Source organism: Aedes aegypti, chromosome 3 (genome assembly GCF_002204515.2).
Source record: "Aedes aegypti strain LVP_AGWG chromosome 3, AaegL5.0 Primary Assembly, whole genome shotgun sequence".
Lineage (NCBI taxonomy): Eukaryota > Metazoa > Arthropoda > Insecta > Diptera > Culicidae > Aedes > Aedes aegypti.
This window is the reverse complement of record NC_035109.1, coordinates 276159750-276173073: the sequence shown is the minus strand read 5'-3', so window position 1 is coordinate 276173073 and position 13324 is coordinate 276159750. Positions and strand designations below refer to the sequence as shown.

Below are 13324 nucleotides of genomic sequence, written 5' to 3'. Positions count from 1 at the left end.
AAATGCAATAGAAAGCTTCCACAATAAATTCTACTTGTTTTTGAAAGGCGGTGGAGATCAAATATTAAAAGCGGGTCTCAATTTCAAGAAGAAGAACTTCGACTGAATATTTGAGATATTTATAGGCTGAGTATTGTAAAACGAGTGAATAAAGCATTATTTAACAAAAAGGATCGCAGAATCGATTTGTCATGATGTATAAAAATAACACAAATGGTGTATTTGTCCAGAAGAGCCCGATTTTGTGTTGCTTTATTCAAGAGAATATCCACGCTCAGAAAACAATAACGAATTCTTTGAAGTGAGACATGGATTGATGGATGCTACCCAACAAAGTGAAGGACAAAACAGTTTTAAGATGTATTCTACTATATCAATAGCATTTCTTTATTCTCATTTTTTCACTGTCAACAGTATTATAATTATTTCTTCTCTAATGTAAATTACAATTAGCTTTTGTTATGATCTCTTCTTTTTTTCTTTTAATTTTATAATGTACACTTTGCTATTGTTTCGTTCTCTTACTTTGTTTATTGTTGTTTCATATAATTTAATCATTACATTTTGTTTTGCTTTTAAATTTAACCTTTCAGTGAAGATCGTTCACAAGCATAATTTCAGCTTTTTGTTTATCTGTATGACTTGCTTATGATTGACACCTTCAGTAAAAAAAACAGTGTAGTAACTAAACATAAATTTCCCTCGAATCGGGCATCATTCATCAAGCCGGGGGAAACGTTCCATAAACTGAACATATAGACAAAAACGATACTGTTTATGCTTGTTTGATTCCAGAGGATTAATTTGAACTATCCAATAAACAGGGTCTAATTGGTATTCGCGCAGTGTATCAGATTTAAAATCATATCTAATCTGAATAGAAACACAGCTTGCTATCGTTTGAAGTCCTTGACGCCTAACCCTGACAAAAACTGCACACGTCTTAGGAGAGTCGTGTTCTCTTAATTTTGAAAGCTTTGTATAGCAAGACTATTCTATGTACAATTGATGAAAGCATCAACTATTTCGAAACCCAATTCCGATCGAATTTGTTTTCAGTGTTAACTGAATCAAAGTAAGGATAGAAAGAAATCACATTTCATGTGGTTTTTCTCAGTTCATACGCCGTGCCAAACGAATTTTGCCTTTGAAAGGTATAATTGTTTATTAATTTATAAAAAAAATAATTAAAACTAATTAATGTACAGCTAAACTCAGTTGTCAGGGTATTATTATGTTTTTCACTCTTTTTGCAATTTCAGTTTACTTTCGTTTTGTAATAAATAATTAACAATATCCTCGATTTACCTTCCACTAATCGTTCCTGCAATTTCCTAAACTTTTGAATCGGTTTCATATTCCAGCCTATTTCTTACAGTTTAAAATAATAGTTTGTCTATTATGGATAGTTTCTTTTTTATATTAGGATTCTTGCTTTAAACTTTTTGCTGCATGCTTTACCTGCTTATATATCTCTTTTTTCTCAGTGTGTGGGTGTGGGCTTTGCTCTAATAATTATTCTCTAGATCACTAGTTCAGTAGTTGTATAGGTTTTGATGAGGGGAGGGGCATTAAGAAACTGCAGTACTGCTTTAGTGGGCTTCTCTACACGCCACGGCGGCCACCAGTGCCGCACCACGCCCAGAACCATCCTCCGACAGCATGAGGTCGAAGCTGATGTCCGGCTTCACAAACTGTCTGATTTTGGCCTTCATCAGATCGTGGAATTTCGGGTGGAAACGATACACCGAACCGTCAACGCCGACCTGTTTGGAATTACGTAAGTTTAGTTATATCTTGTCGGTTGTTTCTTAGATCCGAAGAAGCACTTACGGTGACACTCTTTTCGTCCATCTTGTTGATGAGGGCAGCGATACCGGCGGACACAAGATGGGCAGCTCGACTCGATACACACTCGCAAATATAACGCACGTTCGCACAGTCCTCGTCGGTTGCGTGCTCCAAACCCAACTCGTCCAGCACGTCACGGCAGTACATGTAGGTACCCGGTTTGTCCGATTCAATTTCTGACACGTACTTGGTGAAGAACTGCCCACGTTTGAACAGAATGTCGGAACCGACACCTCCGAACAGGAGGCCGGCCCGTGTGAACTTGACGATGGCCAGGCGAGCCAGCTCGCCCATATACATACCGGAGATCATCTTTTCTTGTCTGGAATGAAGAAAAAAAAGTTGTTTTTTATTAACAAGAGGGGTAGAGTTTTGTGCCTAGGATTATTCCAATGTTTTGTCAAAAAAAAAAAAATACTCCAGAGTTGTTTTAGAAAATATAGTTTGAAAGTAATCCAAATATTCACAATCACAGCAAAAAAAAAATCACAAGATTGCTTCAGGAAAACTAATTATCGCTGTAATTCTGGTTAAGAATCTCTAATAACATACTATGTACTCTTTTAAGTATTCGTCCAAAAAATCGAATAATGTCATGAAATATACCTTGAATTATGTGAGGATTTTATAGGAATCGCCTTAAGATATTTGAGAATTTCTCTCAAAATTCATCTGAATTTTTCTGAGAATATCTTCAGCAGGCATTGCAGAGTTCGCTCTCATTTGAGTATGAAGCACGATCAAAGCAAGCAAAGAAAAACATCCCTTCTTTTGCGGTCCACGATCGTCATTGTATCGCAAGGTGTAACAAGTCTGATAAATGGAAGCAGCGAGCGAGAGACCTAAAGAGAGAGCGATGATAAAATCAATTTATCTCACTTGTTTACCGTTGGGGATAGGTGTTTTTCTTTACTGGCACGATAAACAATTCACGAACTTCTAATAGCAATAGTATCCCCCAGGCTTGGAGCATCTTTAGAGGGGTTTTATCATGCACTTCTTCTTCTTCTTTCTTCTTTCTGGCGTTACGTCCCAACTGGGACAAAGCCTGCTTCTCAGATTAGTGTTCTTATGAGCACTTCCACAGTTATTAACTGAGAGCTTTCTTTGCCGAGCTTTATCATGCACTTCTATCCCCCCAATATGATCAAAGTTGTAGCAGTATACGATAAACAGTCTCTCATAATGTGCAGCATGTTATGATAGTTACAGAGAGCGATACGTGAGAGATTCTCTCAATTTTCTCAGGATTCAATCCCTGATCTTCAGTATTTTTTTTAAGCAGGGCAAGAGTTGCTTGCTGTCACCATCAACGCTTAAAATTTGCTGATTTGTACAGGCTGACTGCGATAAAATTCGGATCATTCCATATCACATCAACATCATGCTCTCTACTCCATCACCAGTGCATTGATGGCGATAGACTATGGATCACTGATGGTTCAAGTTTAGCCTTTAATTAAGCAAATAAAATGGCAATTTATCAGTACGATATCCTTGATAGTGCTTGCAGACGGATTGAAACTGTGTGATGGTCACTGAAAAACATTAATAGCGTGGGTAATTACCACGTGATCACTCATTCTGCAGTGATTGTGATCGAGAGTGCGATGTCGCATCAAAGCTGTTGGTTGTCAGATCCAAGTGATATTGATAGTTCGCAACTGATATTGATAGTTTTAGTCCATCAGCTGATATGACCGATATTGTGCAACTCTGAGCAGGGCTGGTAGCAGATCTCTGTTTAAACAATTGGTCAATATTTTACTGTAAAAAGTCATTATTTTTAAATTAAGGTCGCTGAAGCAAAAACTTCTCTAACTCATATTTTAGAGAAAGACGTGTGCTCAGTAGAAAGGTTGGTTTATTAATGATTAAATTTTCACTAGTTGATAGAGGATAAACAACTCCCAGTATCCAAGGTGGTCATAAAATCAACTGCTCCTTCGATACGTCTCTTCACCTCCTCTCAGTTGATGGTCTCTAATCCAATCTTTGACCGCAATGTAATTAGTGCTGGAGCAGGTAACGGCTTTGTAAGAATGTCCGCCTCCTGCCTCTGGGTTGGTACATACACGAGCTTTACTTTTCGTTCTGCAACAGCTTCTCGGATGAAGTGAAACTTGACATCAATATGCTTGACGCGTTTTGTTTCTTCCTTCTCTGCCATAGCAATAGCACCTTGATTATCTTCGTGAATTGGTACAGGATACAGTTTTGATTCTCTCAGGTCCGCCAAAAGTCCACTGAGCCAAATGGTTTCACTAATTGAAGAACTCATCGCAATATATTCAGCTTCTGTTGACGACATAGCTACTGTACGCTGCTTCTTCGATGACCAAACGGTTGTACAGCCAAATACCTTAATAAGGAATCCAGACACACATTTGCGATCCAGCTCATCACTTGCATAATCAGCATCTACAAATACTTTGATTGGTGGTTCATGCAGGTTCCTCTTGAAAGTCAGCTTCATGTCCTTGGTAGCCTGAAGGTAACGTAGCACTCGCTTAGCGTGCCTCCAGTGTTCTTCTCCTGCAGCATCTTGGAATCGTGCTAAATAACCCACAATGAAGCACAGGTCTGGTCTTGATCCCAGCATCAGGAACATTAGGCTGCCAATTAGTTCTCGATATGGATGGCTACAACCTTCAGTCGATAGGCAAAGTTGCAGCTTCGTTTCAGCAGGTGTATTGACAGGTTTACAATTTTCCATTCCAAACCGCATCAGTATCTTCCGAATCAGTGCTTCTTGGGAAAAATGCATAGCACCATCTTCATCTCGTTCTATCTTGATGCCCAGAAAATGGTGGAGTTCGTTCATATCTGTCATCTCGAATTCTTGTTTCAGTCTCATCTTGATTTCGTTTATCGTCCGGATATCTCCAGCAACCACAAGTAAATCATCCACGTAAATCACGATGTATACGATCTGCCTTCCTTGTCCACGAACGTATACACAGTAGTCATGGCGGGAACGAACAAATCCAATGTTCACCAGAACTTCATTAAACCTACCGTTCCAACAGCGAGGCGATTGCTTGAGGCCGTACAGGGATTTCTTCAACAAGCATACTTCATTAGGCTGACTGCATACCCCCTCTGGAACTCGCATGTGCACCGTCTCTTGTAGAATGCCATTTAAAAACGCCGTTTTTACGTCCATTTGGTGAACCTTCAGGTCCCGATTTGTCGCGACAGCCAAAATTGTCCTTATAGTCGAAAGTTTGGCCACTGGTGCAAATGTCGCTTCATAATCGATGTGCTTCCGCTGCAGGTACCCCTTGGCAACCAAACGGGCTTTGTAGCGCACAGGATTCCCATCAGCATCAGTCTTCAATGTGAACACCCATTTACTTGGTACAGGTTTCACCGCATCAGGACACCTCACCATCGTCCAGGTTTGATTTTTCTCCAAGGACCTCAGCTCGTCATCGATTGCCTTCCTCCATTCTAACTCGTTCGGATGCCCGTCGACCTCAGCGTAGCACGTGGGTACCTGTTGGGATTCATCAGCAGCAGAAAGCGCCCTATATGGAGCAATAAAGTCAGTAAACCAACCTGGGGTCCTGCGCTCCCGACCACTAGACCTCGGAACAATCTCCTCACAGATGTTCCCATTATTCAATTGTGGTGGGAGCGCTGATGCATTTTCTTCACTGATGTTATCAGCAGTGTCCTCAAATTCATCTTCATCAGCGCTTGAAACCACTGGACTATCGTCATTCGTAGCATCGTTCTCAGCTTCAACAGTTTGTAGCACATCTTCTACCTCGACCGGTTCAGGAGCAGGGATAACTTCCGGAATAACCAAATTTGAAGGCATTTCTTTCTCCGGTGTCTTGAACGGAAAACTTGTCTCATCGAATTTCACATCTCTGGCCACAAACATTTTTCTGGTTTTTAGATTCCACAGGCGATAACCAGTCGGTGCATAACCGAGCATCACACTTCGCAGACCAGTTGCATCCAATTTGCTTCTTTTTTGTTTCGGAATCCATGCAAATGACAGACTTCCAAATACTCTCAGCTTTCCAACATCCGGTTTCTCACCATGCCAACATTCAGCGGGAGTGGTATTGCTTTTCAGTGCATCAGTAGGACTTCGATTTGTTACATACACCGCGTTCAATACTGCTTCTCCCCACATCGTCTTCGGTGCTCCGGATTCTGCAAGCATTGCTCTCATTTTTTCCGCAATTGTTCTATTGAACCTTTTTGCCACTCCGTTGTGTTGAGGGGTGTAGCCAACCGTTGATTCCACTTGGATTCCTTGCTTCGTATAATACGCATTCTGCTCGTTCGAAAAATATTCTCTTCCAAGGTCACATCTTAAGTTGGCAATCTTCAATCCAAACTTCGCCGTCGCCATGGCTTCATATACCTTGAAGTACTCGAAAACTTGATCCTTACGCTTCATCAGATAAACCACAGCAAAATGGGTATAGTCGTCGATAAATGACACGAAATACTGATACCCATCTGCCGTCTTCGGTGTAATCTGGCCACAGACATCTGTATGAACACGCTCCAAAGGTCTTGTTGTTCTCGGTCGAGTCTTGTTGAACGGCATCCGGATCATTTTGCTTTCCGCGCAGGGTTCACAAAATCCTCCCTCATTGCTGACTTCACCTAGTCCATCAACCATCTCGTACTGCTTCAGGCGTCGAATGTTCTTGTAGCTTAAGTGTCCAAATCGTTTGTGCCATAACTGCAGCCCACCTTCGGTTCCTTTCGCAAGCATTGCCGAGCCAGGCGCCAGACAGTTCATCTTCAAATAGAATAGGCTTCCACGTAACATCGCCACGGCTATAATTTCACCATCTTTCGATAGAACTGCTCGATCTGGCTTGAATTCGACCTTCACACCGGATTTCAGCAAACGCGATAACGACAGCAAATTGAATTTCAAATTCTTCACACATAGCACGTTTCCGAAGGACAGCGTCAGTCCATTACCAGCCACCTTTCCTTTCACTGTGCCTTCTTTCGTAGCGATTAGCTTCTCACCTTTCTTCGCACTTTCAATCACCAGCGGATTATCGAACTCCTTGAAATCTTGGAACAGCTCTTCGTTATACGCCATATGACGACTTGCTCCCGAATCCAGGATCCATTCGATTTTCAATTCCTCGTTCAGATCCTTTCTTTCTTCCTGAGATAGTACTAATGCAATTTCTCTATCCACCGGGATTGTCGCCACTTGAGCCTTGTCGCGCCGATTCTTGATCTTCGGACATGCGAACTTTTTGTGTCCCACTTCTCCGCAAATAAAGCATTTTCCTTGAAACTTACTTTTCTCCGAGTTCCTCTCCTTGCTTCTCAAAGGCTTCGCTGCTAACGCTGAACTTGATCCATCCGAAACACCATTGACCTTGAAACCGCAGTCTCTTCCCGATCGCTTCTGCTCTTCGGCTAACAAACGCGCCTTCACCGTGTCCATCTTTAACTGATCATCTTCCAGGTTCTCCATAGCCGTTGTTACTACATCATACGACGATGGTAACGAAATGAACAGCTGGCTCACGGCATCCAATTCCGAAATAGTAGCTCCAGCTCCCTTCAACTGTCGAACTAATTCATCAAATCGGCGGAAATGGTCCATTAACGGTGTTCCTTCTTCCATCTTCAGCGTTGCCAGAGATCTTCGAATATAGGTTTGCGCCGCAAAACCCTTCTTCGCGAACGTACTTGCCAGGGAGTTCCACATTTCCTTTGCAGTGTTCTTGTCGCGCACGTACTCCAAGTGAGAATCAGCGATGTATGCCACCAGAAGCGCCTTCGCTTTTTCGTCCTTTTCCCGAAAAGCTTCCCGCTGCTGTTGTTCCGTGGGTTCATCCTTCGTGATCATTTCCTTTACGCCATGGGCCGACAACTGCGTTTCTACCCGGAACTTCCATACGTCGTATCCTTCGCCAGCAAACTGAACAATTCCTACTTTGGCTGCACTCGACATCCTTCCGTCTTCTCCGTAAATCCGTAACAATCTTCACAAACTTGAATTGAATTGATCTTCAACGGCCAGACGCTACTGGGCCCATAACCTTTAGAGAAAGACGTGTGCTCAGTAGAAAGGTTGGTTTATTAATGATTAAATTTTCACTAGTTGATAGAGGATAAACAACTCCAAGTATCCAAGGTGGTCATAAAATCAACTGCTCCTTCGATACGTCTCTTCACATATTTTCTTTTCCTTTTTCTTCCTGTAGTTATCCTTGATCAATAGATTTAATGGCGGCGTACGATACAGTGAAAAGGAAAGAGCTGTCGCAGATATAGTCTGAACATGGTTTTCTGGTGAAACTAATTAGCCTGATACGTGCTACGCTGGTTCGAAATTAAGTGTTCGGATTGCAGACGAGGTGTTTTCTTTGTGACGTTATCTGGATTGAAGCAGGGAGACGCACTTTAAAAAATGCTGTTCAACATTTCACTCCAGGGGGCTATTAGGAGATCTGGTGTGCTCCTTGGTTTTGCGATATCGACTTTATTGGAATCGATCGCAGATCAGTGGAGGAAGCTAGGATTGACGTGACCTTTAATTCTACCAAAACGAAGTACATGGTTGCAGGTAGAGATAGCGGTAGGCTTTGTGATATAGGTGCTGAGGTAGTATTTGATGGGGATGTGTTTGAAGCTGTTGAAGATTTTTTTTACCTCGGAAAAATTGTGTAATCGTGTAAAATATGGCAGACTTCAGTGGGCTGATCCCTTAGTGCGAATGTCGGAAGAATGAATTGCGAAAATAATATTCAGCAAGGAACCAGTAGTCGACTTCGTGGAAGATCACGAATACGCTGACTGTTCGCAGCGGAAGAGGACCAGGCGACTCTAAACGTTCGGAGCAACTAGAGAAGTATCGCCCAAAACCGACGAAGATGAAGTTCTATAATACGGAAATAGGAAATAATTCCTGATATAAATTCTGAGGCTCCACAGATTCGTACGAGAATGTTCCATATTTTCTTCAGGAGTATTAATTCGAAGAAAAACTTCAGGATCACTCTAGAGATTTGAGGATCCCTTCAGAAAGAATTGTGAAGATTTCTTTTGAAATTCTTTCAGAAATTCATCCTAAAATTTCTTTAGTGGTTTCTCAAGGAACGGTTAGATGAATTCTTCCAGGATTTGCTTGAGGAAATTGTTGAGCAGTCCAAACTTATTCAGGATTTGTTTCAGAGTTCCTTCCAGTTATTTATCGATTTCTACATTTCATTTACATTTTTTCTATGAAGATCTTTCTGAAAAATGTATCTCTATATTCTATGGTTAAAGAATTTCATATAAAAATGACACCCGTAAATCTTACAATAATTCCTCGGGGAAACGGCAATTTCCACAGTAACTCTTGCATTATTTTTTATATAAGTTTCTTCAAGAATTCCTCCATGGATTCTACCAGGAATTGTTTCATGAATTCCTCCAGAGATTATTCCACGCAATGTATTTGGAACTCTTCCATGAATTCCTGAACAATTTGGACTAAGAATTACATACGTTTCTCCTGAATTAGAAGGAAACAAATTCTCCTGCATTTCATCCACAAATCACAGTCACCATAGAGTCAATTCACCTTAAAGGTATTAAAATTTATCCAGTAGTCTGTTCCAAAGATTCCACGAATAATTTTTCAAGTAACTGTTAATGAATTCGAAACTTCGCTATGAGTTGAGCTCTACACTTTTTAAAACCAAAAACTTTATAGAATAGCTTTGCTTACTAAATTTTAGCCAAGTATTTCCCGAATTTTTATCTATTTTTTGTTTGTTCCTGGGGTTTTGAAATCCAACGAATAATAAGGCTTGTTCATTAAAAAAATCACAACATAAAATGCTACAGCAATCATTCCTGTAAGGTACCGTGGGGTAAGTGGATACAGAAAAATCAATAGTCAACTTCATTATTATGTACAGCTTACGTGAATAATGTTATTCAAACTTTTTTCTGTGGATAACAAATGAGGGACTAATTTACGTCAAACCGTCAATTATTTAGATTTTTCTGATTTTTATGTATTGAGTATAAGGGACTTGAAAATTTGCGCTAAATGATCCACTTACTCCACCATGGTGGGGTAAGTGGATCACCACCAAAAAAATCTATTCTCAAAACATATATGCTGTAATTATGTATACTCAGAATGATATTGCTCTCGTTCTTGTCATTAGTGCTAGTTATGTCATGTTTTGATGCTTTAAAAATTGAAAGTGTCTTTATTTTATTCTTTAAATTATTAATACATTAGTTCACACTAATTCGAACAAAAAAAAACATTGTAGCTAGAATTATTTGAGTAAAAATCTTCTATATCATTACATAAGTTATACTGGAGTATTGTAGGATTATTCCTAACGTTGTTTTCGAAAAACACTGGTAGTTTAAAAATATTAGTAACATTTATTTCTGTGTAACAAACTGAAATTTTCTTATTCTATTTATGAATGAATTTCTATCATCTGTCAACAACAAATTATATGGTCAAATAAGGTACGATAATATGTTTTCAATTGGAAAATTAGTATATTTTGCTCTTTTGCAACTCAGCTTTAGTAAACCACGAAAAGTTTAGTTTGAATTTTGCAATATTCATTCTTTTATATTTTTAGTACCAGAAATATTAAAATACATTTTGGTTGGATTATTTCAAATTTTCTATAGTCAATTAGACAAATTTAAGCTAGTAATAAGAAAACGTTAAACAAAACAATATTTGCGAGTACTTAAACTTCTTCAAATTATCGTAAGCAGTCTGCCAATAAATGATAATAATACTTGATCCACTTACCCCACCCTATTAAAAAGTGGGGGTAAGTGTACCATGTCCAATATATCTGTATTTATTTATAAAAATCATATATTTTTCATTGTGATTCATTAAATTAGAATCGAAATGTTCACCAGGCGTTGAAAAAAATGGTAGAATTTGATTTGAGGCAGAGATACAATGGATTTTTGATTGACGGAAACCAATTTTGAAATTAATTGATTTTTGCAGCCAACAAGTTTGCTTGTGTTAGTGTACGTGTAGAACCAGTTTTGCACTAGTATCAGTGTGGACGTAAGAACATAACATAAAACGATGCAATGGTGCGAAAACATTAAACATATTCAAGTATTTATGCGCAATATGGACAAATGATCCACTTACCCCACTGATACACTTCCCCCACTGTACCTTAATTCATTTGATTATTCCTGACTGACTTAGTCTCTTTTTCTGATTTGATGGCTCAAAAAAACATTTTTTCGGTTTTTATCGCTTCTAGGTCTGTTTTAAGTGAAGATGAATCGATGCCAAAGCTCAAATTTTAAAGAGCAAAAATTTGTGCGGAAAATTTTATCGATTGGTCACCACCAGCACCAGTTCTTGGAGAATTCAAGAAGGACTACTTTGAAAAAAAAAAAAATGCGGGAAAATCTGTTGAATAATTTCTGAAGGTGTCCTTAGAAAATTTTGTGGTTGAAATCCTTAAGAAATTCTGAATTAAAATTTTAGAATAAATTCTAAACAATCTCCGGAGGAATCTTTTAAGTAAAATCTGAAGATACTCTGAGAGAAAGTATTGGTTTAGTTCTCAAAGAAGTCCATAACAATATTCTTGGAGGGAATGCTAGCCCTTGTATGAATTTCAGGAGTACTCAGAACTTTCTTACGATATTCCTGGAATAATCTGGAAGAATTTGAAGAATTCCTGAGCGAAAAACTGAAAAAACCTCTGACGAATGTCTATTAGGGTGCGGCTTATTTTAAAAAATGTCTCCGAATAAAAAAAAACGTGTGCTCTTCTGAATTCAAATCACATAAAAAGTGAAAACTCAAATTTTGAGCCACAAATATTAGGATTTAGAGGTGGCGCTAGCGACTCGAAGGTGAATTTCCAAGTTATGAAATATGACCTTCAGTGAAGTCTTTTCCAACCAATTTTGAAACTTTTAGCATCATTCTAATCGAAATTAAATTTATGAAAAGTTTGTAGAGTATCCAATTTGTCTAAAATCAAAACTAGTCTTAGTTAAAATTAGTTTTCTCTAAATGCTTCCTCTTTTTACTAAAAAAACATTTTTGATTGACCATAACTTCATGAATACTTATTAGATTCTAGGTCTTTTTACTTGCTTTTGAAGTTAATTTAGTTGTTTTCATACTGTGTATACAACGAAATAAATTAAAAATTTGTTTGGCTTAGTTATTTTACAAAAACTATCTAAACACATTTTTTTAATAAAAAAATATAGGGGGAGATCCCCCAGTACCGGACAGCACCCAATACCGGACAAAGTTGGAAAACTGAGAAATCATTGTCCAATCAAGATAGTGTATTAGAAGAAAAGAAAGCTATTATGGAGAGTAATGTTTGCGTAGAATAACACATCCTTGAAATATGCACGCCTTATTGAAAAAGTAGATGTTTAAAAATCGTTAAAAAATTGACGTATCGCCATACATTTGAGCCTTGTTAGCAATTATTTTAAAAACAGCAAAATAGTTTGAGTTACGCAAACATGATCGAATACAATCATTAATTGAAGATAAGAATATATTTTGTACCTTATTCAAACTAAATGTGGACAAACTACAATTTTGGCCAAACACCTCCTGCCCCCAATTCCAGACAAAACCCTTTCAGCTCAAGTTTAAACGTTAAACTGACATAAATTTGTAAAATATAATATTTATGCCGTTAAAAAATCATGTTTTTAGGCATTTTATTTTGTAAAATGAGTAAGTCAAAACAATTTTTAAAGTTATTTGTTGTACTAGAAAGTTTTCATTATTTAGACTTCTAGTCGCTTCAAGATAGGTCTTTCAATATGTTTCCGATGATTCTTGTGTATGTAAATATGTAACTAAAAAAAACTACTGGCATAATTTTAGATTTTTGAAGGATTTGGACAGGGAAATACCCAAGACTTTATTTTCACAAGTAATTCTCTTTTATGTAAATTCCTCCTGGGATTCGTCCAGCTAATTTTCATTAAGAATTATTACCAGAGTTGTGCTAGAGAATTATCCAAGACTTGATTCAAATACTATATAAAATGGTAAAGTTTCTATCAAACTTCTCGAAGAAATCTTTCAAAAAACGTTTGGAGAAAAGCCTTTTTTTAGTTTTTTTTCAAAACTTTCTTATGAAGTTCATCTTAAAGAGTAAAGCTGGATACGCCCATTATTCGTTCGGATGTATTGCCCTAGTCAATGATACTTACATCTGCCTTCCCGGGTTTATACTGAAGTGATCAATCTCCCGGTCGTACTCTGTCCGCACAAAGTCGAGCGCTCCGTTATCGCCGAACGCACCCCACTCGGTGTTGATGAGGACGTGTTCCTTCTTCGGATCTTTCGGTCCGTCGAACATCTCGCAGTTTTCGACCTTTTCCACATAGCATGCATTGCTACCGGTGCCTGGTGTTGCAGTTGGAAGAATATGACAAATAGTAGAATTAACATTAGTAATCTTATAAAAGTTTCAGC

General features: G+C 38.4%; 1 protein-coding gene across 6 annotated transcripts in view; it reads right to left on the bottom strand.

Moving 5' to 3' along the window:
• Nucleotides 1-351: 351 nt before the first annotated feature.
• Nucleotides 352-13324, bottom strand: part of LOC5571932 (hexokinase type 2) — a 97258-nt gene continuing 84285 nt past the window's right edge. For 4 of the 6 annotated variants that reach the window (XM_021851194.1, XM_021851192.1, XM_001659981.2 and 1 more), the window contains 3 exons: nt 13060-13255; nt 1834-2173; nt 503-1766 (listed from right to left, as the gene is read on the bottom strand). In XM_021851194.1, the coding sequence (XP_021706886.1) occupies nt 1593-1766; nt 1834-2173; nt 13060-13255 (710 nt within the window). In that variant the 3' untranslated portion in view covers nt 503-1592. Of the gene's footprint in view, nt 1767-1833; nt 2174-13059; nt 13256-13324 lie in introns of all 6 variants that reach the window. The other 2 variants (XM_021851191.1, XM_011494856.2) reach the window with 2 other exon arrangements.